At 43.1% G+C, this 27,558-nt stretch overlaps 1 protein-coding gene across 2 annotated transcripts in view; it reads left to right on the top strand.

Moving 5' to 3' along the window:
* Positions 1–27,558, top strand: part of znf407 (zinc finger protein 407) — a 166,688-nt gene that overhangs the window by 7,104 nt on the left and 132,026 nt on the right. Inside the window, exon 4 of one of the 2 annotated variants that reach the window (XM_074654749.1) lies at positions 7,649–7,763. In XM_074654749.1, the coding sequence (XP_074510850.1) occupies positions 7,649–7,763 (115 nt within the window). Of the gene's footprint in view, positions 1–2,867; positions 3,903–7,648; positions 7,764–27,558 lie in introns of those variants that run through there. The other variant, XM_074654750.1, reaches the window with a different exon arrangement.

Genomic DNA, 27,558 nt, shown 5'->3' with positions numbered 1-27,558 from the left:
GCGCTCGTATGCCTCGCCAACGTGTGTATATGTCAGCCTTCATGGCTAGCTGATTATCCTCAATCCATTAAGATTTATCTTGTCATTTATAATGCAAAGCAGGGCTGCGTTGGTCAGGGCTTCGGCTGGGAGATGTCCGGCAGGTTAAGAACATAGGGCGCTCCATTACTTTTCCCTGACCATGTGTATTAATTGCTTTTAAAATCAACTTAATGCAGGAACGAGATGTGAGGGCGACATCGATAAATGCCCTTCTCTGCCTCCTATGGTTCATCCCCCTTTCAGCCCAAACTTTAATGGGACTTTAATTGAAGTCCATGCGCTGTGCTTACCATGTGTGTCCATGATTGTATGTGATTGTATGTGATTGTGTGTGTACGGGAGATAAAATAGGATTGTTTCCACCTTCAGACTCTGTGACATCAGACTGTTTAGGTGTAGGTATTATAGCTTTTGTTAGAAAACCCAGAGATAATATTCCCTCGCTGAATACTGATGAAGTACTTAAAACAGTGAGCTGATTTCTCTCCATTATGTCATCATATTCCCATAAATGCAATGGGCTAAAAATGTGTTGTAGTAATTATTCTGATATTCTGTTACTTCAGTAGTATAAGAGGGATAACCAACCAATGCATTTGCTGGGGCGGGGGAAAAACTCACTTGTAAGGAAACATGTTTTTTCCTTTTATTTATATAGTATGTATGCCAGTCACCTTGTGTGCCCAAAGTCAGATTGCTTACTGCTAAAAATCAGATTGCTTAAAGCTGTAAGGATTGGAGGTTAAAATCCTGATGATTAATGTCAAGCCACCACTTTCTTCTTATTAACGAATAGTCTATATATATCCATAATTTTACCCTGTGTCATAATTCTTGAGTTTTGAGGTCACTTACTTAGTGTTACTTAAGAAAATGAAAGCTGTGACACTGAGGTCCCAACAGATGGCTTCAAGTCAAGGGCACATCCTGAGGACTTTGTTTTTTAGGTTTACCTTTTTTTTTATTCTATTGAGTTATCTTCTTGTTTATGAGATTACTTTCATTTATGTTGTTCTTATTTGTAGAAAGCACCTATTTCTCTTCACTTTGACAACATATGCCAGTTGTTATTATTGCTAAGTTCCCTCATTACAGTGAATTATTCACCTTTTATATGGCGGTCATTTATTCTGGGAGTTTGTTTGTGGGTCTGTGGAGCTGCACGGTGGGGGTCTGCCAGTTTCTGGGCCGGGAGCACGTCCAGATCCTTTTAATTAAGACCTAGTTTTTATTCACTTGATTAATCAGTGAAATCAGGAGACGGTGGTGGGAGGCTGCACACAGATTTGTCAATTTGTCCCTTAAAGGAAACGTGTACACATGCTTGCATTTTGCCAATGAGGGTACAGCTGGAATTTGCATTTTGAGGTAAATTGGTCACTTTTTCACTGGAGTGAGCTGTCTGACCTCAGACTGAGCCTTAAAGTAATGGACACACACGCCATGCATGCACGTTCGCAAACAGGATGTGATGTGTGTTTGTAGAAATAACTGAAAAGTAAAACTGTAGAACTTACAAACATATGGGATTTTGATACAGAAGTTTCTAAGATCCTTAAATCCTTAAAATTATTTAGTGTTTCCCCCAGGATTTGATATTCTATGAAGTATAAAAGCATTTAAAAGGATCATGGGACATTAAAATCTTCACTGAAAGAGATGTCTGCCCCCAGACACTCTGTGATGAGGGACGACCTTGAATCAAATTGAAAGTAGGTGGTACTTGTAAGCTACGTGTTATATTTTATTTAATTTGTAGTCAAGTCCAAGTCCATTTTACAAGGGCTGTCAATGGATTTAAATATTTAAGCACAATTAAATCGCATGATTGTCCATAGTTAATCATGATTAATCGCAAAGTAATCGCACATTTTTAATCTGTTCAAAATGTACAATATAGAGAGATTTGTAAAGTATTTAATACGCTTATCAACATGGGAGTGGACAAACATGCTGCTTTATGCACATGTATGTATATATTTATTACTGGAAATCAATTAACAACACAAAACAATGACAAATAATATCCAGAAACCCTCACAGGTACTGCATTTAGCGTAAAACAATATGCTCAAATCATTAACATGTATGTATATATCAAGGTTGAGTACTTACAGCAGTGCACCGGGGTTCAGATCCGACCTGCGGCCCTTTGCTACATGTCATCCCCTCTCTCTCCCCCTTTCATCACTGTCACTATCATTAAAGGCATAAAAGCCCCAAAAACAATCTTTAGAAATCATAACATGGCAAACTGCAGCCCAACAGGCAACAACAGCTGTCAGTGTGTCAGTGTGCTGACTTGACTATGACTTGCCCCAAACTGCATGTGATTATCATAAAGTGGGCATGTCTGTAAAGGGGAGACTCGGGGGTACCCATAGAACCCATTTACATTCACATATCTGGAGGTCAGAGGTCAAGAGGCCCCTTTGAAAATGGCCCTGCCAGTTTTTCCTCACCAAAATTTAGCGTACGTTTGGAGCAAGCTACAGTACAATCTAAAAATCGCAAAATGCATTTAGTGGCATTAAAACACGTTAACTTTAACAGCACTACATCTTACAACAGATCCAGACCCAAACGGGGTAGACCGAAAAGGGCAAAATGGGTATTCGAAATGTAAATACAATTTTAAGGATGAAGGAGGAGAAGTTTATTTGTCTGCATGAGTTCTCGATTAACCGTCACCATCACTCACCATCCAACTAATCAGTGCAAGGCATTTTGATGACAAAAAAATAGAAAAAGGTGAAAGCGGAGTCAAAGTGAAAAGAGAAAGTAGACTGGGACAAGACTGAAGTATTGCTGTTTTTCCATGCCAGCATCGGAGCCTCCTGCTGCAGCCGTCACCACGCAGGCAGTGGAGGGACTGGTGAATCAGTGTGTGCAGAGGGAGGTCTCCAGGCTTCACAAGTCTTTGGATGAGCTGGCACAGGAGCACAAGAAAGCACTGGAGGACAACTCGTCTCTCAGGAGAACGGTCGGGGAGCTGGGGCGGGAGCTGGCCAGACTTCGCGAGGACAACAGGTCTGTCCGACGGACTCTCCGGAGGATGGCGAAGAGGGTAAACCCCAGTGACCAGAACTGTGAACAGCGGCTTCTAACTCCATCCCCACAGACACCGGCTTGCTGCTCAAGGTGTGCGCAACCACAATCTTCACCTCACTTGCCATCATCGCTAAACGGGGAATCCACTCAAACCTCTACGGAGGCTGTACGAACTCGGCCGTCCCCTATTGTCCTTCCAAACATTGTTCTGCAGACCGTGGATCCAGAGGTAGAAGACAACATTTTTAGAAATACAAAACACGGAAATGGCCGCCGACGTCCAGATGATTATGCAGCAAAGATGTTTATGATGATTGTGGACTTCTCGACATACCGGTCCTGGGAACATACCGTGAATTGGACCGGATCGGACGGCAAACAAGCCCTTCCCAGGAATGTCATTCTCAAGTTGAAGGAGTTTCTTCAGCACCGTTACAAGGACATTTCAGTCCGCGAATGGAAAGAAATTAGAAACCGTGTTAATGAAAGACTGAGAAAATCCAGGAAGATGGATCCGAGGAGAGGAAAAGTTCATCGTAGAAAAAAAAGAGTTACTGTACATCCCACCTTCTCTTAACGATAATGACAGTGACATAGCTGTACACTGACTCGTTTTGATGGTGCTTGCTGCTTTTTAAATAGATACTTTATTCATCCCCTTGGGGAAATAACATCCTTATTAGAAAATTCCGGTTTTCTTGGTGTTTTTTGTGTATAATCACATGTATATTCATGGCTTAATGGGTGTAGGCCTATTTCCAAATATTACATTTTGATATGTACTGTTTGTTATAAAATGTCAAATCTCAGTGTTAACAGCTGCTGGCTTTTTTTGTAGCAGAGGGAAGGAGGCACGGTTCAAGGTTTCTTTAGCTATTTGAGAAACTTCCGTTTCTTCGGCTCTGGAGGAAAAATTTCCTAAGTTTAAAAAATAAGTATTTGTCATCAAGTTTATCTCGACTTAACTTTTTTAATAGAAAACGGGGTTTGAAAGATGTGAGCGTGTATGTGGCAGGGGGTCTAATGAAACAGAAAGACACTCTTATGTTGCATTATGGGAAATGAAGGATCCAGTGTTTTTGGAGCTTGACCCATATTAGGATCCAATGCTGAATTCCCACCAGGCATTGGGGAAGTGCTGCTTGCTGCAATAATTAAAATGTTTCTGCAGCTGGGAGGCGTGTTTACGTGTTTCAGTCGGGAAAAAAATTCATTGTAACATATGTCAACATGTCACAGGAGACAGGATCTGCTTACTGATTGGCTGTGGGTCCTCTCTGACTGCACTTCACTGCTAAAAGTTAAACTTTTTTCCCAACTTTTAATTTGGCCGCAGAATCAAACAACCGCAGCTTGCTGAGCTCGGGAGCGGCCGCCGCAGCTTTCCATAGAAATTGCATGGAAGCTCGCTGCAGGCCGCACTTTGCCGCTGCTCTGGAGTGAAGTCGAAGTCTCTTTGACTACGCTCCTTCAATTTTGACAATTCGCTTTTTACTGCGTATTTCTGAGTCTCCACTAAAATCGCCGGAGTGCTTCTTTAATCCAGCTGCATATTTTAATAGTTTGTTACTTTTATTTACTGAAGACAGTTCAAAGACGTCATGAAACTTTGTGTTTGCGAGGTGGTAGGGATGCTTTTCTCTCCCTCTCGCTTCCATTTAACAGTATATTTTTACATATTTGTGCTGATGTGCACAGGTGAAGTTTCCCATTATAGGCACTGCATTATCGATGTTCTAATCCACTCACTGTAATATAAAAATGATCTATTAGTAGTCTACAGTAATTGAAAACTATGTGAAGGATAAAAATATTTTTTTTCTGGATATCCGTTACCCCATGTGTGACAGATTTTGATAATTAATACAGTGCTTGCTGCGTAAACTGTTGCAGCCGGACACTCTCAAGTGCTAACGGTGTATATTAGCTGGTTGTAGAAAGAAACATTTATTTATATGAAATTATCATGTGTAATTCTCTTCCTCCAAACCTTAAGATTAAAGCCAAGGCTATGACAGGAGTGTGTGTGGCATGTGCAAGGCTTAAGACATCACCTTGTGTGTGTGTGTGTGTGTGTGTGTGTGTGTGTGTGTGGGGAGTGAAACATTACATGAGGTTCTTCTCTCCTCTCAGGAAATGAATTAGTCATTCCCTGTCTCATCTGGGATGTGAGGGAGCCACATCGCCCCTATGTGGATGGCAATATTAATTTAACATGACACTGCATTGATGGTCAATTTCAGTTTCACAGAGGCTGTTTAAGTGGAGTGGTGGAGTATTAATGTGATAAGATGTGGGAACTGAGGGACGTTACATCTCTCTCCTTTCTGCCATGTCTCATACTCAGCCAGCCATCTGGACAAATCAGCTCCCCACACGCCCCCCCCCCCCCCCCCCCCCTCCCTCTCTCTCTCTCTCTCTCTCTCTCTCTCTCTCTCTCTCTCTCTCTCTCTCTCTCTCTCTCTCTCTCTCTCTCTCTCTCTCTCTCTCTCTCTCTCTCTCTCTCTCTCTCTCTCTCTCTCTCTCTCTCTCTCTCTCTCTCTCTCTCTCTCTCTGTGTTTGTCCATGGGTGGTTATGTCTTGTGAATTTAATGCGTGTGTCTGTGATGCACATGCATAGGTGTGAGGTGGGGCTCTGAATCTAGATGTAGGTATTTGTAGGTGTGATGGTGGGTGTGGTGTGAGTGTGTGTGTCTGTCCTTTTTGTTTTTACGGGTGTTGATGATTGTGTGATTTATTTTTTTAAGTGTGTGTGAAAGTGTCTGCACATTTAGGTGTGAAGTGTGTTTATGTATAGGGGTTTTATGTGCCTCTATTTGTTCTTGTGTGTGTGTGATGTGTGTGTGTGTAGTGTAATGTAGGGACATGTGAAATGAAGAGGCTGGCTTTGCGGTTGCCCATGTGTGCCCTCTCTCTCTGCCCCCCCCCCGTCTGTGTTTATGGGCCTTGTTAGCACAGGCTTGCCTTTCAATCTTCGTTACCGGCTTAAAATTCGATGTGTCGTACTTCCAGCTCACAGCAAGTGAACCGTGTATGAACGAATTAGTAATCTACACAAAGTGCTTAATCAAATCAGCGGCTGCGGCCTGGAATAAATATTGTAGAACGTCTTGGGATATTCACTGCGAGAGGGTGAGGGTTTGCTGCTCAAAGATGCGTACGTGGATATATACCAGGCCGCCGCTTCGACTGGAATGTCGCACTGTGTGATGCTGGCCTGAATCCGGCCCAGCCTGCTAAATGAAATATCCTTTTATTATGTAAGGGATAATGCACAGCGGGCCGGTAGTTGTTGTGAAATAAACCCAAACAGGTCTTGCATCGCCCTGATGGGGTTTATTTCACAATAATGACCCGCTAGCTGTACATTATCTCGCTTATTACACAGCTTCATACTAAAATAAAGAAATCAATAATTTGACACAAAAACGGTCCGCCAGAGTCCGAGATCAGAACTGCATCCAAAGCAACGGTCTCTTATATACATAGCAATGATCTGTTATAAAGAAATAACAAACTATAGAACGCCATGATTGACCAATCAGAATTGAGTATTCAACAATACTATTAATACTAATAATATTTGTTAAGTAAGGGATGATGTACATTTAAACGGTCATTGTTGTGAAATAAACCCTGATAGGGCAGTGCGGCTCTTGCATCGCCTGAAGGGATTTATTTTACAACATTGACCGGCTTGCTGTACATTATCCCGCTTATTACACGGCTACTTACGTAATAAATCAATAATTTGACAAAAAACAGTCCTCCAGAGTCCAACATCAGGACTGCGCCCATAGGAACGCTTTGTTATACATAGTCTACTGACCGTAGGACGCCATGGAATAAACCATATGAATAAGTGATTTTGTCTTAACATAAACAACCATTTTTATATTCCCTGAAGGACCCAGTTCCCTCTTTTAACATGAGCTTGTAGATGTTTGTGTGTCACACCGATAGCGCAGGCATCAGCCCTCGCAGCTCTGCTCTTAAATGACGGATGGCAGGCCGAGGCTCTGCCACTCTCTCAAACGCTACCCCGCCCCCTGGACTTATTAATGACAATAATTAGGGAGAAACCTCCCTGAGAAGCCCGCCAGAGTGATTAGCGCTTTAATGATGGAATGGAAGGTAGTGAGCGCACACAGAATTGATTTACGTATTCGCCCTGACCTTTGGAATCCAATTTACGCATCCACAGGCAAAGGAAGAGTAGGTAAGAGATGAAGGAGAGTGACAAGGATAGATAGAGAGTGGAAAGAGGAGACGCCTGGCACTCTGGAGTGTGACTGTAGTTTTTTTATGGGGACTGTAGTAAGGGCATCTGTTTTTATAATTCTGAAGTCATTTTGTGGCTCTGAAGTAGGTTGAAGTCCTGGCACAGAACTAATAACAGCCTCACACGCCTGGCATTGAAAAATGATCTGTAATGTAAAATCTGATTTCTGCCCAGCGGCTATATAGTCATGTTTTATTAAAATTGCCACCTCTTTCTTTCAAACATAATATTATTGTTGGATATGAAGAACTCTCTCCACACTTTGTTTTGCAGGATCCAAGCCCTTCATGTGTAAGATCTGCAACTTTGCAACCGCTCAGCTGGGAGACGCCAGGAACCACGTCAAGAGACACCTCGGCATGAGAGAGTACAAATGTGACATCTGTGGGTGAGTAACAAGGACCAGCATCTTTAAATGAAATCTCTAAAAATCATTGAAGACAATTTAAAAAAGCAAGGATGGGATTCTACGCTGGAAAGCAGCGGAATTGAGATTGGCAAGGAGTTGAGGAGGACTTAAGTAAGCTTGGAGACAGAGGACAGTCAAATCATTAGAGTACTTAATATATAAAGATGTTATATGTTGGCATTAAACTGATATTGTTACTAGTTATAAGGCCAGAAACCGAATTTATTCAGCCTGATCAGGTAAGTTCAGGACCAATAAATTAACTTTTAGATGATGAACATGACCTGCTGCCCTTTTATAATCATCTCATATTAATTTGGAGGCATATTTAGGGATAGTTTAGGAGGGATTTGGTATAGTTTCCAGAACAACTGCCCTAGCTTTCGTGTTGAGAGTTTAAATTGAGAAGCAAACACCAGTGACAGCCAGCGAATGGCTGCGTCGCTCCCGTCAGGTTTCACGTTGGTGTCTGAGGAGCGATCTGCTAATTATCTATCGTACAGCCCACTTTAAATTGCATTTGTCTCAAGCTAATTCATAATTCAATCCAATTTAACCCTGCCCGACCACAATAAGAGAAGTGATGCTAATCTGATGTAGATTCCTTGTCAAAGAGAGAGAGAGAGATTTCAATCTGTAAAAACATTAAAACCTTCTATACACACAAATGAGCTGCTAATCTAAAGAAAATCATCTTTAGAGAATATTGGTGTTTATGGAATATTCTGGTTGAAACTCTAAATACATAGGCTATTATTTATTTAGGAAAGAAAACAATTTAAAGGCATTTAACATTGACAAAAGCTAGCTGCAGTCCAAAAACAATCCAAACATTTATAGTAGTATTTTCACCTTAATGTGGGAAAAAAAACCTTCTCTACCCTTTAACTGCTCCCAGGCCTTTCTTAAAAAGACAAATGAATAAGAGAAATAAGAGTTTATTTTACCTTCCTTATCGTTTCAGCTGTACAAATAACCCTAATTGGAAGTTTATGTCGTAACCACGAGCCTATAAATACCCAGTAGTGCACGAGTACAGTTCTATCCCGCTACCTTGTACCCCCTACATGTAGACCATATGTTGTGTTCAGCTCGTTTCATTCCCGTGGTAGACCTCCTCACTGCCTTGCCATGTTCAAATGGACGTGTTAAGCTGTTTAACATGCAGTCGGGGAATAGAGTAAATTGTGGGATTTCCAGCTTTGTGCCCATCGAGCTTCTGCGGCTCCACTCTCGCTAAGATGAAGACATATGCAGAGTTATTAGTTTCTCCCTCTGTGTAATTCTGTGTAAACCGTTCCATTTAGTTCAAGTCGCGGGACGATTTTGTTCTTCTGAAGCCGAGCAGAGCGAATGTGTTTATTTGCTCCCGCTGATGTTCGCAAACATATTACAGCAGGAGCAAACAAGCTTTTGGTTTAAACACAGCTTCTCCTTTAATGAGAGGAAAGGCTCATGTTTCACAAGCCCCTCCAGCTGAAAACCCTCTTCTCCCAAGTGCTGCAAATGTGTTGGGCTTTGACCAAGCGTCTAGCTTTACAGTACACACACACACACACACACACACACACACACACACACACACACACACACACACACACACATAGAACAGTTCCCCAATATGCCTTTAAATGGGACTACTAAATACAGCCCCTGGTTTCACAAATCATGCGGACGGAGGAGCCGTGTGCTGCCAGTGCCAGCCACTGGTGACAAATCGGCCCTGTGTGTGCTTTCAGTGCTGACTGATCACCAGGCCATCCCTCCTCTTGACTAAAGAGCAGCAACACACAAAGAAACCCCCAGAAACACCCTCATTAAGGCCAGAGCCATACATACACATAGCCCACTCCCCTTCCCCAAACTTCTCACGTTTGATGACATGTCCTTAACCTGAATCTAAAGCACGCTACTAATGGATGGCCGTGTTTCGGCGTGTAATGTTTAAAGTGAGATTATAGTGCGATTAAGTTCCGCGGATACTAATGACGGGGCAACATTTCTTAAACAAAGTTTTTCCGGATATTTGTTTATGATCACCATTAATCATTTCAATTAACACAAGACTATGTTTAGGCTGCTTTTTTACAATATAACATTTGTGTTTCATTAATTTATTTCATGCGTACAGACTCTGGGGCCTCCACGGGGCGTGGAGTTTTGCTGGTTTAGTTTATTGCCGTTTTGTTTAGAGCACCAGCTCAGCATATTGTTTGTGTGTTTTCTTTTCCTTTCTTTAAAAAAAGCCCACCCTCCCCCCCCACACACACACTGCCATTGATTGCCGTGTTTTCCTTGTTAAAGTTTCAGACCAGAAGATTATCTCGGCTCTGACGCCGTGATCGAACGGACGCGCTGCACCTCGGCTGTCCACCTCACTTTAGCTTCAGCACACCGCCGCCGCTCTCTCCTCGGGAGCGGGGGGGGGGACTTGTTGATAGTTAAAGATCATATTGTTGTGGCATTTAATTAACAAATGCAAATGCAAGGCCAGGACAGATTGGAACCCTTGACCACGCTGCCAATCAAACCTGAGTGGGCTGGTTAGTGCCTCGCTCATCATTGCCAACACTTTATAGGCTTTCTGTCTCCGCCTCGCCGTTTCTCTCACTTCCTTTACACATCCGTGTCCGTGCTTCTACCTATCTATTTCGTGTCTTTATTTTCAAACAGACTGCTCCGTCTTAATTTGCCTATAAAGAACTCTTAAGGTGCAAAAACAGCAGAAAAACACAAATTGGCTGTTAGCATACAAGATAAGATTTCTCATATTTAATTGGTTAAAAAAAAAAAGAAGAAGTCTCCAGCATGTGAGACGGCAGATTCTTGCATTTCCTCACGGCGTGTTTTGTCCACAGTGGGGCTCGGCCACTTAATGAGCCTCCTCCTCCTCTCCTCCATCATCTAACAGAAAGGCCCTGGATTCAGCATTTCCACCCTCCCGCTCTCTCGTCCTCCCCAAAGATGCAATGGACATCCAGTGCTGTTGTAGGTGTTAAATTATGCATAAACAGTCTAAATGCTTTGAGGCATTGGTTTAATATCTCAGCCCGGGCCTTAGAAGTATTAACACTATCATGGACATGGATTGTCCTCCTGTGGACTGCCGTTTTATGATTATGGGTCATAAGCTGCCCGTTTCCCAGTGTCACTTCAGGAATCTGAACAAAACTTATAAAAAAACCTTTTGCTTTCTCACAACACAAAAAAGTTTGTGCTAAAGTTGGTCTCCTCAGTGGAGGAGGCTGCATTGTGTTCTTCCCTCCCTCCCTTCCTTGTCTCAGTTTTCTTGACTTAGTGTTGGAGGGAGTATATATAGTCATGATTTCATGTTGGGTGTTGTGTGTGTGATTTGACTGTTAACAGGATGGGGCTGGCTCATGTCAGGGTTTTTATGTCCCCCCTGTCTTGTGAGATTGTCTGGTCTGTTCCCAGAATAGCCCATCAGTTCCGCCCTGCGTGGCTCATCCGCTGTAATGTGCCTTAATGCCCGGGCCTGTATGAGTAGTGTGAGGCCTGGCAGTGACAGTGGAGGAGCATCTTAGCTCGCTGCTTATCCAGAGAAAGCCGTCACTTAACTCAGCCCCTCTATTGTCTATCCACACCCCTCTCCTTCTCCCCTGACGTGATTCTCTATAATCCTCAAACAGATTCTGGTTAGAACTCCCTGAGAACTATTTTTATGTTTTTTTTTTTTTCCCTCCCTTCCTCCCATTTAAACATTAATGGTTGTTGCAGATGAAGAGAGGGATCCCTATGAGGATGATTATAATGTCACTCCACTGATCTCCCGCCGCCCCGAAATAATTGTACATCATCGCTTCATAACGTGTCAGAGGGACACGTTGGTGGCGTGCAATTAAAACCGCAGAATATAATACACCAAATTACTGCCTGTCAGGCCTACGAACAACACACTCGGTATTTGAGTTACACTTAATCATCACGTACATTAGCGATTTCGCTAAGATCCCTCCACCCCCACCCCCCTGCCCCTCTTCCGCTCGTACAGCAACGGCGTGAAACACACTGCTCCTTACAGGCTGAGGGATTGAGTCTGCGATACAACAGCTCTAGGGTAGCTACGTATTAATGTTAGAGTTAGACCTTTTGAAAGCTCATAATGTCCTAAATGATTACGCTGTGTGTGTGTGACCAAGAGCGTGCACCATGTGTTGGCAGGAACCCGAAGCAGGAATTTTGAGTTCATTAACACAACAACAACAGATGTAAACACTGAATATTTTCCTCAGACGATTCCGATTCAATGAGCCTTTTGTGTTTGCATATTTCATTAGTAACCTTCAGATGCCTGTAAATATGTAGTTGCAGGCATGTAAAGTGAGAAAACATTAAGTATGACCACCTCAAGGCAAACTACCACCAATCTTTTCTTGTATTTGAATATACCTCAGGCCTAAAAGTTGGCGAGCTAACCTTGACGCAGGTGTTGTGCCCTCCAGTGTCTCCCTGAACTTCTGTATAGATCAAATTGCAACCACATATTTATTTATCTACTCCTTATCTAAATGGGTATGGCTCTTTCTTTTTTTTACTTGTTTTGATCCATCTAATTTATTTGTACTCATCAGACGCAGGGCCCGGTATTTAGTCCCATCAGGAAGACGTATTAATGTTTACTGCTTTGGACACTTAAGAGTTTGTGTCTGGGAACATGGTCCTTGTCAGTCAGCGTAGTCCCCTTCACCAAAATAAACACATTTTGCTCTGATGCATTTAACTAAATTTAGTGTGCCATTATCGGAAATGAAATAAGTAACGCTAAAGGTCATTTGGAAAATAATGCAGAAAGGCTGGTCTGGAAAGGTTAAGTATGTGACGGAGCTGTTCTGATGATAACGAGGGGCTGCGTACGGCTCGGAGAGCCCGGCGTTCTGGTTTGACTCGGCACTCTGCGATCGCTCTTTATGACCGAGACAGCTTTACAGCCCGTTACCCCCCATAACACGATAAAGCGCAGCATAATGGATTGGATGTGTTTAGTAGCCTTGGGCTGATGTTTGTAAAATTAATGTTTTTTGCAATAGAAACACACTCGTGCACAGGCACACATGCACACACAGAAAAAAAAGGCAAGAGAGGAAAAAGAGAGGAGAGAGAGAGAGAAATCAACTCCGGACAGCATCGATGTATCAATATAAATCCAGCAGCGTACACTTTTACACTTTTTATACTTGTTTTGCCGCTGGACTGTCAAACTTTATTTCCTCACAAGTGTCGTGTCCTCGCAGATATCTCTCAGCTGAAGAGATGACAACAAACATATGGCTTCATTAGTCGGGTTTGGATTACAGACCCAATACTCAGCAGAAAGGCGATGAATGCTATTTAGATTTGTGTTTCAAATTACACAGCACAAGTACTTGAGGGAGATAAAGTCTGTTTGCTCAGTCAGTCTCGTGTTGGTGAACGGATGCTTCTGAAGAGTTTGAATGGGACCCCACGCAGCATCTCCGAGCGCCAGAGACAAAGAGCGGAATCTCCGTCAGCAGATCAGTCCTATTAGGTTTTAATAACAATCTCATATTCTTTAGTGGGCCCACAACTGGGGCCTGGGGGCTTCATAATCAGAGCATTTCACTTTAATCAAAGACAAACAAAAACAAACATTGGGTCCAGACACTAAACGGCAAGATCAGTAGTTAAGCGAGGGAGCCAACACAGCACATAGGCTTATGATAGTAAGTTATACTACTCTTGAGGACCGTCTAACTTAAGAGGCTATTGTTTGCACTATGTATGATGTCAGTGGTTTCTTTTCTAAAACATTAAACTTCTTGTGGCCTCAGCCTTTCTCAGCTTTTTATCACTTTTTGTTTTGGTTAAATCTCAACTTGCAGGACAAAAATGAAGTAGTAGTAATACGAATAGAGTTGTAGTCATGTCTTGATAGCATTTATACACTTTGAATTTACCATCTAAAGATTAATATCCGCTAACAAAGGCGACTAAGCTCCATTCAGTAGAGAAACACGAGCAAAGTTTGCCCCCATAAACCAAGTTCCCACAAAAGAAGTACAAACTTTATCCTTTTAAAGTAGTTGAATTATTTTAAAAATGTTGCTGAACAATCCATTCTATAGAGTTAATCATGTCATAGGTATATTGTAGGAGGAAAAAAACATAAAGAGGGGGAAAGTTAATGAGTGATTAACAACAGCAATTAAAAGATGAAGAGGAAGGCAGATGAAAAAAGGGGTGTAATTAAAATATCAGTCCTCTCATTGTCAGAAGTGCGAGTGTCATCCATTGTGCACTTATTAAAAAGCTGGGTGGAGGGGAAGGAGCAAACGGCGCTTAATTCCAGCAGCCCAAAGTGTCTGGTAATCTGCCCATGGATGGAGCTGCAAAAGGCTGTAACTCATGTTTAAGTGTTGGGGCCGTGTCATTGCAGGTTCACAGTCATGCATTTCTGTGTTGACACCCATCGGGGCAGGGGATATTTGGCAGTCAGGAGTAATTTAACTTAATTAATGGGATGCATATTTGATGGAGGAATAAAATATCCCGGCTCAGCAAAGTGGAAAAGGGGAAAGATTTAGTGGGAGTTAAAGGTGGAGGGGAGAGTAATTTGTGCATTCAGTTACCGGCTGCTTGAGAGACAGAGAGGGGGGAGAGGAAGAGTGGGTCGGGGCTGATAAAGATGGCAAACGGGAGAGGGGAGGATGAGAGATGGATGGTTGACACAAAGCTGAGCTGATGTGTAGAGGGGAATGGGCTGTCCCTCCATTGAGAGGGCCATCAGACTGACAACGCTTGATTTAATTGATATCCGGACTGAGCCCTTCCTCAGCGCAAACAGACACATTACGCTGGTTTGCAAACTTGTGGCAGAGCTACCGGCTGCCAAGGGCCTTTTTAATATTCATGAGGGGGCTTTTAAGGGTGTTCGGTCTCTCCTCCCTCCGCCGCCAACATGTCTTTACTACCAAATACACACACTTTACCTTACGCACGCTCGCAGCAGACAACGCAACACGCTGGTTCTCCCAGACAAACCCGTGGCCTGACGAAAAGCTGTCACGCTGCTCTTAATCTCCCCTGGCACTTTTTAATTGACTTCCTGTAGGTATAGATTATTTTCACGGCGAGTCTGCCACCGAGATGTTTGATACCGTCCCGGAGACTGGCATCTGGGATGCTTGTAGCTCACCGGAGATGACGCCTTTATCTTGGTCTCTGTCTCTCACCCCCTCTCTCTCTGTGTGATGGCCAGACTTATTGGTGGGAACGGAGGGAGAGGTAAAATGAAATCAGTCATTGCCATCATCATAATTGAGCTGATGTACCTGCTGGGAGTGCTGGGGAAATGTTGGCTTGGGTGGAAGGGAGGCTCTTTGTGTCTGACTGAAGCCGTTAGTCGCGTTAGACCGATATACGGGGCAGGTATTAGCCCTCTGTTCAAAGTTGGATGTCGGCCAGTTTGTGCTGTCCAACTGATATGATGGATATGATGTAGTTTGTTTGATTACATACCGTATTTATCGTCGAATTAATCAACACTATGCTGCCTGTCTGAGGTAAGCTCTTAAGTCTAATGAAACAATTTGATCAGATTCCAAACAATTACGCGTGGATTATGGTTATGATTAGCGGATAGGTCAAGTCAAGTTCATTTGTGTAGCCCAGTAGTGCTTCAGTGAGCTTTACAAGCCCACAGCATCCAGATGAAAACCAGCTGAGGAAAGTAGATTTGATACACAGTTGTAAGACATAGAAATTCAAACAGTGGCATTATAATATGTTTCTTACCAACATCCATTGTCCCAGTGTTGTGACCAAGGCTTTTTTTCCCCTCCATAACTGGGAGGAAAATACTGGCACAAACTGCTGTCAGTGGCTCCGGTCCAAAAAAAACATTGTTAGTGATAAAGCCTTCATATCCATCGGTACGCCAAAATACCACTCTCACTTTGTGTATCACATGTGGTCTGGCCCACACATGCTCATAGCAGGCCTCCTACACGCTACCATCTATTTACACACTCTCACACACACATAAACTTGTCTTTTCTGTTATGATAAAAGTCTGTACCGGCAGGATATCTCTAACGTCATGTGTTGGTTCCCAAAATGGGGTGTGGGGGGGGGGGGCTAGCAGGGATCCACAGTGTGGAGGCTAATTTTATTGTTATTTTCAACCCATGAGGATTAATCAGAGACTGAATGTGCAATGTGAAGTTTCTTTGGCTCCACTCTCAGCAGTCTCACAGCACAAGGACAGTTCAGTATCAGACACACAATATCTTAAGGACAAAACTGTTCTCAGACAGCGTTTGTTAGCTGTAATCTTTATGAATACGGCTCAATGTTCTGCTGCGGATCTATTGAGAGGTTCCATACGATGTCTGTCCTCCTGTTTTATAATATGTCTCAATATGTGTGCCACTTGTTTCCTCGTTAAGTTGGAGTCTCGTTCTCTGTAGTCCATCATTTCGCAGCATCCTTCGGGCTTAATATCACGAGATCCAGATGATTCTCAGATTTATGAAGCGATATTGACCATTGTCTATGCGAAACAGATAATAAGCCGTGATGAATGGCTGACATTAGTGATGAAATTACATCAACCTTAACAGGCTATTGTATTAACACACCTAGCCGATCCCACTCCTCCCCGCTGCCCGTTTAATTGATTAATTGCTGACGTGGATGGATGAGGGGTTGCGGGTCCTGAATCGGTGGCTGATTGCTAGTCAACCATAAACAGGAGCAGCCACAGTGGGCCCTCAAGGGCAATATTCATGCTCCCCAACCTTATGGTGATTCCTTATCCAGCTCTGACAAGAGGAAAAATATTCGGCCATAAAAACGCTGGTATCACCGGGCTGACATATAAAGCCCTCCGTCACTCTCTCTCTCTCTCTCTCTCTCTCTCTCTCTCTCTCTCTCTCTCTCTCTCTCTCTCTATCTCTCTCTCTCTCTCTCCTCGCCTGTGTTGTGTCTCCTTTAGCTCTCAGTCGCTCAGCACACCCGTCGGACTCTGAAATCACCCATCCTCCTCTGCATGTGTAGCTACAGTCCCTCAGGTAGCCACAGCTTTAAATATGAGCAAATAATGGCGGAGTGAGTGATGCTGCCTGTGTCCTTGACTGGGATCCTCTGTGTGCTATAGCCACATCTCACTGTCTCCGAGCCCCGCGGGACGCATAAAACACCCTCGTAGAAAAACTCCCGAGGCTTGTTGGTGGCATCCGCTGGATGGATGCAGGGATGCAGAAAGGCAATGAGGTCTTTGTGTATGTTTATGCAAGTGTGGACAGGGGGGGGTAGATAATGTTTACACTGCTGTGTGTTTAATGAGAGGGGCACTGTGTCCACTTTAATGTGTTTGCATTTGAGATGTGGTGCAACAAAGTTATTAAAACGTTATACGGCATATCACATCTCTTTTATGTCTCGCTGTTTGCTCGCCTGAATCTTCCGTGGCCTCGGTAGCTGATGTTGGGTTTAGTGGTGGAAGAGGTTAGGATCACGCTTTGTGGCTGTCACTAAAATCCCCTCATCTGCACAGTCGCCACCAAATTGTGGCGAAGCTCCCGACGGGGTCAGATGGGGGTAATTTTTTGAGTGGGATAAAGTGTAAGGAGGGGGCAAACGGGTGGTAGGGGGAGTTGCTTGCCTTCCAGTCCGGCATCCACAAGTGTCGAGGCCTGCAGGAAAGAGGAGTGGACATGTGGCCAGAAAAGTAGAAGACCCCGGCCACGATGTCTTCGCTCTCCCCAACACTGCGCCGCGTTAACCCCCCGCGCCACTGAGCCCCTCCAGACCGAGGCGTAGGTCTGAACCCCTGCAGCCGGCTGTGAAAACGCTGACACATCGATTACCCCCACGGGGGAGAAAAAAACAAAACATTGAGCGTGATGAGGAGGAGCGTGCCGTGTGAAGAGGAAGCATTTATTCATTTATTCTGTTTATTCAGCAAAACAAACAAGAGGTCAGGATTATGCCGCAACACTGATAGCTCTGTGTCTATTACAGTTAAATTTCAAATTAGGGGGTTCACTCTGTACACTTTTATGGTCACTTCAAAGCCTGCCTGCTGCCTTCCAAGCCCCCCAGCAAAATCTGATTACTTGGACTTTTACAGTCTACATAAGCTTCAAGTAGAGCCAGAAAAACTTAATTTGTTTCTTTGAATCCAGTTTGGCTTGTTGTCTTTTTATTGGACATTAGATGGCGCCATTCAACTTGCTAGAAACCCACAGTCCCAGACTTCATTTGCAATATTTGGCAGCCTGTGTGTGTGGTATACATGTGGATCTCTTGCATGAATGAAACGCAATTAAGATTCTATTCGTTCTGTTTAAAGGTTTGTTCAAATCTGTGACTCTTTTAGCATTTATCTCAATTGATTTTGTCATTTAAAAAATAAATAAAATACAAGTGGAACATGCATGGGTATAATTGTGTAGGTTAGCGGCGATGTCAGAACTGGTGGTAGACGGATAATGAAGTGAAACTTCTTGCTGGTTTATTTCAGATTTCAGCAAATTGTACAGTTAATTAAATGTGTAGTTGCCTACAAAGGGAGATGGCTCATTTAAATGTGCATTAGTGTCCCGACGCTTGCCAAAGGTATACTTTCAAAAGTAGGGAATTTGTTAACAGAGTGTTTCTCCCCGTATGTTTGGCGAGAAGGTAGACTACCACGGTGGGTGTTAGTGCAGTTGTAAATGAGCGGAGTTGGAGGCTGGGCTTGTGGCAGGGCAGACGTAGCGTTCAGAGGGGTGTCCCTGCCGGTGCTGCTTTAACTAGGACAAGCCTCTCTATACCGGTGGACCTCAGGGGCCGATCAGCAGGTCTCAGGAGAGGCTCCCCGCACCGCCGTCTAACCAGGCCTGTCACGAGGGGGCTGATGCTGGGCTGGCTGGCTGGGTGTGGGGCTGATGTGATGGTGGTGGGTGGGGGCTGTCATGCCGAGAGGGCAATTACAGCAAGGACAAAGACTACACAGTGATAAGTCCCCACAGCACCCTAATGAAGAGAGCAGGTTAGCCTGTTAAGAGGACCAGGGAAATGAGCGTGGTCTCGGCGTGCGTTTGTTTGTGCGCGGTGTGTGTGTTTGTGTGTGTTTAACCTACCCGAGGAGGATACATTTTCTGAGGTCATGTTGCTACCACGCTCGCTAACCTCACTGACTGATGCCTTCCCGAGCTGGTGTTTTCCCCTCATAAGAGCAAAAGCAAACAACGACATGAAACTGGAAACCAGTGCATCTTTAGGGAATTGTATTCCTGTGGCTGTGTGTAGTGAGAAAGAAAACTCCCAATGCAAGCTATTAATAAAATGAAATCTTTAAAATATCATGCCTTCGGTGGGTAATTGTTGCACATTAGCGGATCTACAATTTGTTTTTATCACACCACTTAATGATTTTTTTAATAATATCCCACTTAAAAATTCAGTACATTATATCCTGCATTTTATACGTGAAATAAATTGATGAGTGTGTAGGTCAGCAGTTGTAGAAAATATATTTTGGATGAGAAAAGAAGTTTAAAAAAAAGGAAGAAAATGAAAACGGAGAAAGGGGAATCATTTCCAGAGAAGGATTAACTGCTTTCCTCTTTTGGTCACTTTTGCATACCCAGCCTGGATGTGATTATAGTTAGATCATGTTATCAGGCAACAGATCCCAGATGCACCAACACTCTTCTTCTTTTTCTTCTTCTTCTTCTTCTTCCTTTCTCTTTCTTTTCTTCTTTTTTTGGGGGGGCGGCAGAGAGAGATGGTGTGTACCTGATATACTGCTGTGTTGGCACACCCGTCTGGGATCTGATAAGAGAGCCTCTGGAGCGGTGCTTATTCAAATCAGTGCATGTTCACAGTGAATAGGAGCAGGTAAAGGCAATAAGATACAATGCGATAACCTTTCTGGAGAGGGAGAGAGAATAGTTTTACACTCTGTTTCACTGCTCCGCTACACTAGATGAGGGATTTTCAACAGAGCCTAATTGATTTGCTTTATCCTGATTTAACTAAAAAACAACAAAAAAAAACCTTTCTCTCACCAGCGCGACTTAGAACGGATGTTAGAGGAGTTTATACAGATTTGCGATGCATCACAGTGATTTTATCATTAGGCTTTTTTTATTTGCTTTGTAAATTGATCAGCTCTCAACCTCCTCATTGACCGCGTTTGACGTGCTGTTTTGGCGCTCCTCGTAAGTGTGTGTTTGTGCACTGGCCTCTGTGTGATAGTGTGTGTAAATGTGAATGTGCACTTCCATGTTTATATTAAATACATATTCAAATGACACATAATCAATTTAGTTTTTGAACATACGCCCGCCGTAATCTCCTTTAGAGATAAAAGCAGAAAGATGCTCCGGAGTGTGGGGTGCTACTTGTAAGGTCTGTGCATGTGTATATATATGTCACAAACATAAACATTAAATCAATTTAATTTAATAACACTGATCCGCAGTGATCACTTTTAGAGCCACTGTGCAGAAATCTGAAGTGAGGCTTAAAGCTTAATTGCGGAGTGGAGTTTGGTGTGCCAGGAGTCTCGGGGGTGGTGGTGGTGGTGGGGGTGTGTGTAACATATGTTACGTGCACTCGGTGCAAGACTCAGCAGTGATAGTTAAACATTGGGGTGAAATGCATCCTCCAAGGGGCCTCCGTGTTAATGTGTTTGGCTTGTACTGAACTCAGCCCCTCAACATCCCCGCGTTTAAAACTACCGTCGCCCACACGGAGTGGATTTGATGATGATACAAATTATTACGAAAATTTAAAAAGAAATTATTACAGTAATAGCAATAATTACTGTGGCTATTAATTATGATGCTGCTTTAATACACAAATAATATTTTGTAATTAGTTTACCACTTTATTTTTCAAGTACAATTTAGGAAGTGATTATTTAAGTTCACCACGTTAATTTTTACTATTGTAATCATCGGCCATTCAGATTAATAGGTGACGGTACGTTGGATTTTCATGTTCTTGTTTGGAAAGTGTGTGAGTGTGTGTGTGTGTGTGTGAGAGAGAGAGTGTGAGAGTGTGTGTGAGTGTGAGAGAGAAAGGGAGAGGGAAAAAGAGAGAATGTGCAGGCTTGTGCTTGCAAACATTTTTTGATGCAGGTTTGATGAGGTGATGTGTGATTACAAAAAATATTCAAAAGAAAATTATATATTTATGTTGCTCATGTATTTAATATATATATGTGTTTTAATACATTTCAACTTTTTTATCATTATAATATCAATTTGAATGTTTTATTTTAATTCTGTAGATATTGATATTGCAGGATTCTGACATGCAGTCTGATGAGACTGTAGGAGGCTATCGTGCTGCTCATTATTCTAATGTTCAGGCTCTCTTGCTGAATGAATCTCTTCTCTATTTGTATATTGACTCTCACAGTATGCAGCCTACCAAGTGAACAAGATAATGAAACACCCCCTTTTACCCCCTTTTTTGCAACCAAACACTACTAATCTAATATATTAGTCACCCATGCTCGTGTATGTGTGAGCAATTATTCTAAAAAGTTTCCACGCCGTGCCGAGGTGACAAAGGGAATATAGCCAAGGAGGTCTGCAGACGCACTTGACGGCTGCTCCGTGATGCTGATAGGCCAAACGGTGGTGGGAACCCGCCACTTTTAATCATGCGGAGGGTGACGGCTTTCATAAGAGCACGCGGCGACTCTGACAACTCTAATAAGGAGAGGTGACAGAGAAAGTTTCTGTGTTAGCGGCAAAACAGAGGGGGAAGGTCTCCTTGTTTTTTTTTTTCTGCGTGTGTTTTTGGTTGAGCATAAGAGACGAATTTCACAATCTGAGGCTGGATTTGTGGTGAAAGAATGTCAGCATTAATAAAGGGCTTTGGGGACAAGGTCACACGGGTCCCTGTACAGCAGAGCACCCCGAGTCTGTTTGTGGCTTCTGAGAGAGGCAGAACATGCTAAGACGTCTCCCCGTGCATAAGGTAACCGACTGGAGTTTTTACTCGTCAACGTCTCATCGCACAGTCTAATTTATGATTCTTCAGCCTTTTTTATTCAAAGACAATCTCAGCTCTGGAAAAAAAAGAGAAACGAAAAGGAATGATGCTTTGAGGATATAATTAAAGATATCGTTCAAAGAACAACTTTTTGCATATTTGAATTATTACTGTCGTTAAAAACCACACAAAATATGGAAATATGATTGCCGGAAGCACATAAATCAATGATCAGCAAGGCCTCAGAGCCCAATAAATATGGGGAGTTAAATACTTTAAAATGCAAATCACATCTTAGAATTTGCATATGGATGAATTTAAAGGAAGTGTGCCTCCTTAAGACCCTCTGAGGTAGAAACGGGTGGAGCTGGAGGGGGTTCGGGGGGGGGGACACAGACAGGCAGCCGGAGTGGCTTTTTATTTTTTTCCCTCGTTGTCATTGGTCAAGTTGTTGGATCGTTCTAAATGATAGCAGCTGAAGTGGGCTGACAGACACGACTGCATCTCTTTTGTGGATCCAGAAAGTGCCTTAAGTGATCTGAATAATTAGGAGTTAATTATTCTTCATCCATCTAAATCAGAAAAGGACAGATATGGGAATGGAATTTATAATTTTAGCCCGACGTCCTGTCTTGTTCTAATGTGGTAAACTAAAGTGACTGTGAATAATACCTACTGACCTTCGAGTAATTACGCCTCGCCTGGCAATTTGCTTGCTGTTGCTAATTGAGGGTATTGATTCAGTGAGATTCATATTAAAAATACATATGTTTTATGGCTGGGATTTTTTTTTTCTTCTGGTTGTCTTTAATGTATTATTAATCCTTAGTATTTTTTTTTTTTTTAACAATAATTAGCAGACAGGATGTGCTACACCGCAGGGTTGGAGTACTTTCTTTGTCCTACTGTTGCAGGTGCTGTATATTTTGCCAAACTTTTTGCTGAATCTAAATTAGTTTTCGTGTTGCATGAAGCTCTACATCTAGCAGCAGCTGTTTATGTGAAGTTTACCGCCCAAACTAGAAATAGTACAATTAAAACTACTACTATTTCCCCCCCCCATCAACTGATGATGATTGCAGTAGCAAACAGAGATAACTGTGTTGTAAATTGTAAATAATTCTCCGCAAGGCTTCCACAAGAAAGCTATGATCCCTCTAGTTTAGCATAAAACCCCCCCATGTTGTCCCCCCCCACCCTCTCAGACATTTAAAGACGCTCTGGCGGCACCACCGGATCAATGGACATGATGTCTCTTTGTGCATTAACACTCAGGTTAGAGTGTTAGGTTAAAAACCTGCCCAGCACCTCCCCGGGAAAAAAAAAAAAAAAAGACAAGAAGAGAGAAAAATCAATTTTCCCTGTGGAGTCAGAGGGGCGATCTGCTGGTTCTGAAGGCATCCCTTTACCGATACCAATGTGTGTGTGTGAGTAACGTGGGGGTGGCCGCGACTGTCACTCGTGAGTGTTTGCATGTGTGAATGCCCTTCCTGTGGCGCCTGCAGGTATTGACCAGCACAGAGGACGAGGTGGTTTGCTTCAAACGCATCTCTCCTCCCTCTTTAGCCCGTAATATTTTAAGCCTTTTTTTCGACCAGCGGAGCTCCGGTGGCAGCTCGCAGCCTCGTAATAACCCAGATAGGGATCGATGGCACTGGATTTAGGCACTTACCCCTGCTAAAACTGGTAAACTCATTTGTCTTTCCCGAGCAGCGTTCTCTCCGTTGTTTAAGGAGACACTTAAAAGAATCCCCTGAATTAAGATAATGTGACTGTTGGTGTGTGATCAGCTGAAAAGGACAAGCAGCTTTAGCTCTTTTATTAGCTCTCTGTTTAAGGGGCCATACATGTTTTGACGGAGTCCAACTCTCTTTATTTTATTTCTGTCATGCCGATTAGTGTGCCAGGGAACACCCGCTCTGCCCTCACGCCCCTCCCCACTGGACGAGTGTGTGCATGTGTGTGTGTGTGTGTGAGAGAGGCTGTGTGAAGCATGCCAGCTCTAAATGAGATGGACCAAAGTGTGATGGCCCTGCTGCTCCTCACATGAACGCCTCAACGCAAATTCTTGGTGAAGGACTCAATGGATGCCGTGAAATCATATTTGCTGTACAGCTAATGGCAAAGGACTGGTTCTGCTGGAATGTTCCTCAGAGCGAGAAAACACGTCATTTGGCTGTAATGCACATTGACCATTTACCACGCACAGACCACACACGCTGGATGGATGTTGTATTGCCACGCATGTGTACTTCACAGAAGCGGCCATGTTTTTCAGGCATTTAGACACCAAAAATATATTTCTTGAATTAAACATTTCAAAGGGTTTTCAGCATTTTCTTCCACCAACCCTTGGATTAAAATGTCAATTCAAGTAAAAATAAGCAAATCAAGGGCTACACACACTGTACCACCACCCACACAGCAGCTAAGGGAGTCCATCTGAGTCTTTAGAGGTGCTGTTAAAGGTGCCTTGTCTGGGGGAAAGTAGGACAAAGTGTCATGCTCAGTAGTGGGAAGAGAAAAAACAATATTGTTAAAACAAAGGAAGGAAAGGAAAAGGCGTTTCTGATGAGTCAGAAAAGTGACTCCTATGAGAAGAAGAAGAAAAAAAACAGCTAAAACTTCCAAACTTCAAACAGACCTCACATTCTGTTTAGCCCACCTCCCAACACGCGCACACACACATTCCCCCCCCGGCATCATATGGGCGTCTCTTTTCTCTCTCTCTCTCTCTCTCTCTCTCCTTCCTCCTGCGTGTGAAACTACAAAGGGCCGTCCGTCCGAAAAGGAGTCCGCTCTACTGTGGGTGCCGCCGGGTGCTGATGCTGGTGGTAATTAGGCGTCACAACACTTAGGCCGGGTGTCTCGCGCGGCGCTGAATTCCTCCTGACGTGACGGAGGGATGGAGGAGTTATTCAGCTCCGCGGTTTCTTCTGCTCTGCTGGTCATCTGTCCTCTTCAGGGCCCATCAGCCTAAACAGCCCACCCAACACACACACACACACACACACACACACACACACACACACACACTGACCCCCCCCACCAACTCGTCCAAGCACCCGGAGGCAGAAGAGAGAGGCAGTGTGTTAGAGAGAGAGAGAGATATCAGAGCCCTCGAGGGGTTAGGAGAGGGTTGTGGGGGGGTTGTTAAAGGGATGGTGTGTGTGTGTGTGTGGTTGGAGGTTGAGGGGGTGTGTGTGTGTGGGGGGGGGGGGTCTTAGTCAATACTCAGACCTCTGCATCACTAACTGTACAGACAATATAGATCAATATGAGGTGAAGGCACATATATTTTACTAATTACTGCAATAATTAAAAGGGTCTGTTGTGATTAAAATAAAATCAGTACGTGGTCAATTTTTGGCTAAATGGATTCAGACACAGTCCACTAATCCTGTTTCAGCCTTGTTGCTCCCTTGTCATAAAATCATTTGAGAAAAAAACAACATTAGCGAGTTTTCTTTTTTCCTTTCACTCTCTTGATAGGTCAACCACACAGACCCGTGGGACCAGATGAGGGAATAAACTTTCTCAGTTTATTGTTATCGCCACAGCTGACGGTGTTAGACAGTGGAAACCCACCTGAATCTGATCAAATGTTAAAGAATGCAGAGCTCACTGGCACTTAACAATAAACAGTACTCAGTACATGGATTTACAAAGGATTTAAATCACTGGCCGTGTTAATGTGTCTTTGTGTATTTGCATATAGTTGTCGATCCTCTATTAATAACACATACGTTAACAACAAAAGATTTGATTGAATAATGAAGAAGGCAGGATGGGGGGTGTGGGGGATGGAGGGGTTGGGAGAAATATGCTGTGGCAGTAAATTCAGAGTTTGTGTGGCGTGCCGAGCATAACGCCGGGCTACAGGAGGGAGAGACATGCTGCTTTCATGTCCCTAAGCCATGTTCACGTCCACTGAAGACTTCTGTTTTTACACAGGTAGGCAGTTTGGGGACTATCTCAGTGAGGAAGAAGGGGGGTGAAAAAAAGAAAGACGAGAGGAATCAAAGGATGTTCCCCCTTTTAATAATGTAACAAATATTCTAATTTCTAAAAATAAAACCTCCTCTTCATCCTTCCTGCTAATCTGAGCAGTAATTTATTCCAACCCAAGGCCATATTAGTATGCTAGCCAAGGGCAAAATGGTTACGACAAGACCAAGTTCCCTCAGAAAAACTTCGACACGTATAAAAAGAGAGTGAAAAGATCAGGCTGCAACTTGTAGACACCTCCTGAATTGAGGATTGGGTCGTAGATAATTCTACAGTGGACTGTTATCACTATACAACAGGAAAACTGTAGCTTTTATTTTCAAAATAATTTTAAGCTACACTAACATATTAGGATTTTTTTTCCACTTTTGTACAGGTTGTAATAATTAATGGACAAGTTTTTTCATATTGAATTAAAAGAAAAAGGGGCAAGGTAACATGGTTTTAGAGCTAAAACAAATGTAGCACAAGACAGTGCTCGGCTCTGCGCACGCAAGCATTTTTTATTCCTGATTAATTGCATGTGAACTGTGAGTTTCCGTGTGTGTGTGTGTGTGTGTGTGTGTGTCCACATGGATATATTGATGCCATTTTATGAAAAAGCAATTGAGCAATGGGACTTTGTAGCAACCATCAAACAGACACTTCATTATGGGAGCAGTGATAACAAATACATTGTGTAGGATAATGATGGCAGTGGTTCATATTGTTCATTATACGTCTGGGTGTCACACGACTCTGAATTTATGTGTGTGTGTGTGCGTGTGTGTGTGAGCGCGTCTTTGTTTTTGTCATTTTACAACATCATGTTTCAGCAAATTAACGTCTGAACCATTGGGAAGAAAAATATACCATCATTTGCCATCGGTGACAAACAATATATTTTGGATAATGATTGCATCTATTGGCTTCTGCGTTTGTAAATGTGCGGTAATGAATTTCCTTTGTGAGCAATGAAAGCAAACAGAGGTATTATGTCAGTTTGCTTGAATAGGCCTTCCTGGATGCGTGATGGACTATATTTCCGTGATAAAGTGTATCTGTAAGGGGAAAAAAAATCCTTTTATAGTAAGAACAATGCGAAGTAACTGCCCTGTATGTAAATGCGTAAATATTCCTATAGATTGTAATGCTGTTCAGGCACACTGGCGCTGTCCCGTGTAGATGTGGAGTCTGACTGGCGGAGGCCTCGAGCGCGTTGGCTGCCTTTGACTCGTGGGCCTGTCAAAGGTTTTGGGGCATTGGACTGAGTCGACGCCTGCCACACACATGTCATGCCTTCCCTCCCCGATGAGCCCCGCAGTTACGCAATCAACAGTATTATTGCTTGGAAATGTATATATTTAATTTGTGAAACAATGACAGTTTCGCTTGATTTATGGCGCAAGGCAAGGTTTAATTAATTGAAAAATGCATATTACCCCGTGACTTAATTATTAGCTAATTAATCACCGGGTACTTGTTCAGTCTTCGCTCCCCCTCCTCCTTTTTCCCCCTCTTTTCGGGCATATTTCTGTGTGTGTCTGACACTTGAATTTTCCTCCCGGGGTCATTTTTATGTGAGGTCATGCTTTTTCTTCCTGAGTGGCTGCTGAGACGGAGAACAGGCGCTGTAGAGAGCCTCTGGTAGAGCCGGACGGCACGCGGCTCAGGTGAAACTGAAAAGTTAGTGAGTTTTAAAGTCTTGACGTCATGTATCGAGAGCGTGAATACAGAATTCAGGACAGGATAAACAGTGTGTTTTTAAGTAATTGATGTGGAGAATATTAGAGCATCTAAGGTCACATAA

Source organism: Sebastes fasciatus, chromosome 12, assembly GCF_043250625.1.
Source record: "Sebastes fasciatus isolate fSebFas1 chromosome 12, fSebFas1.pri, whole genome shotgun sequence".
Taxonomy (NCBI): Eukaryota; Metazoa; Chordata; class Actinopteri; order Perciformes; family Sebastidae; genus Sebastes; species Sebastes fasciatus.
This window is presented reverse-complemented; position numbering and strand designations above follow the sequence as displayed.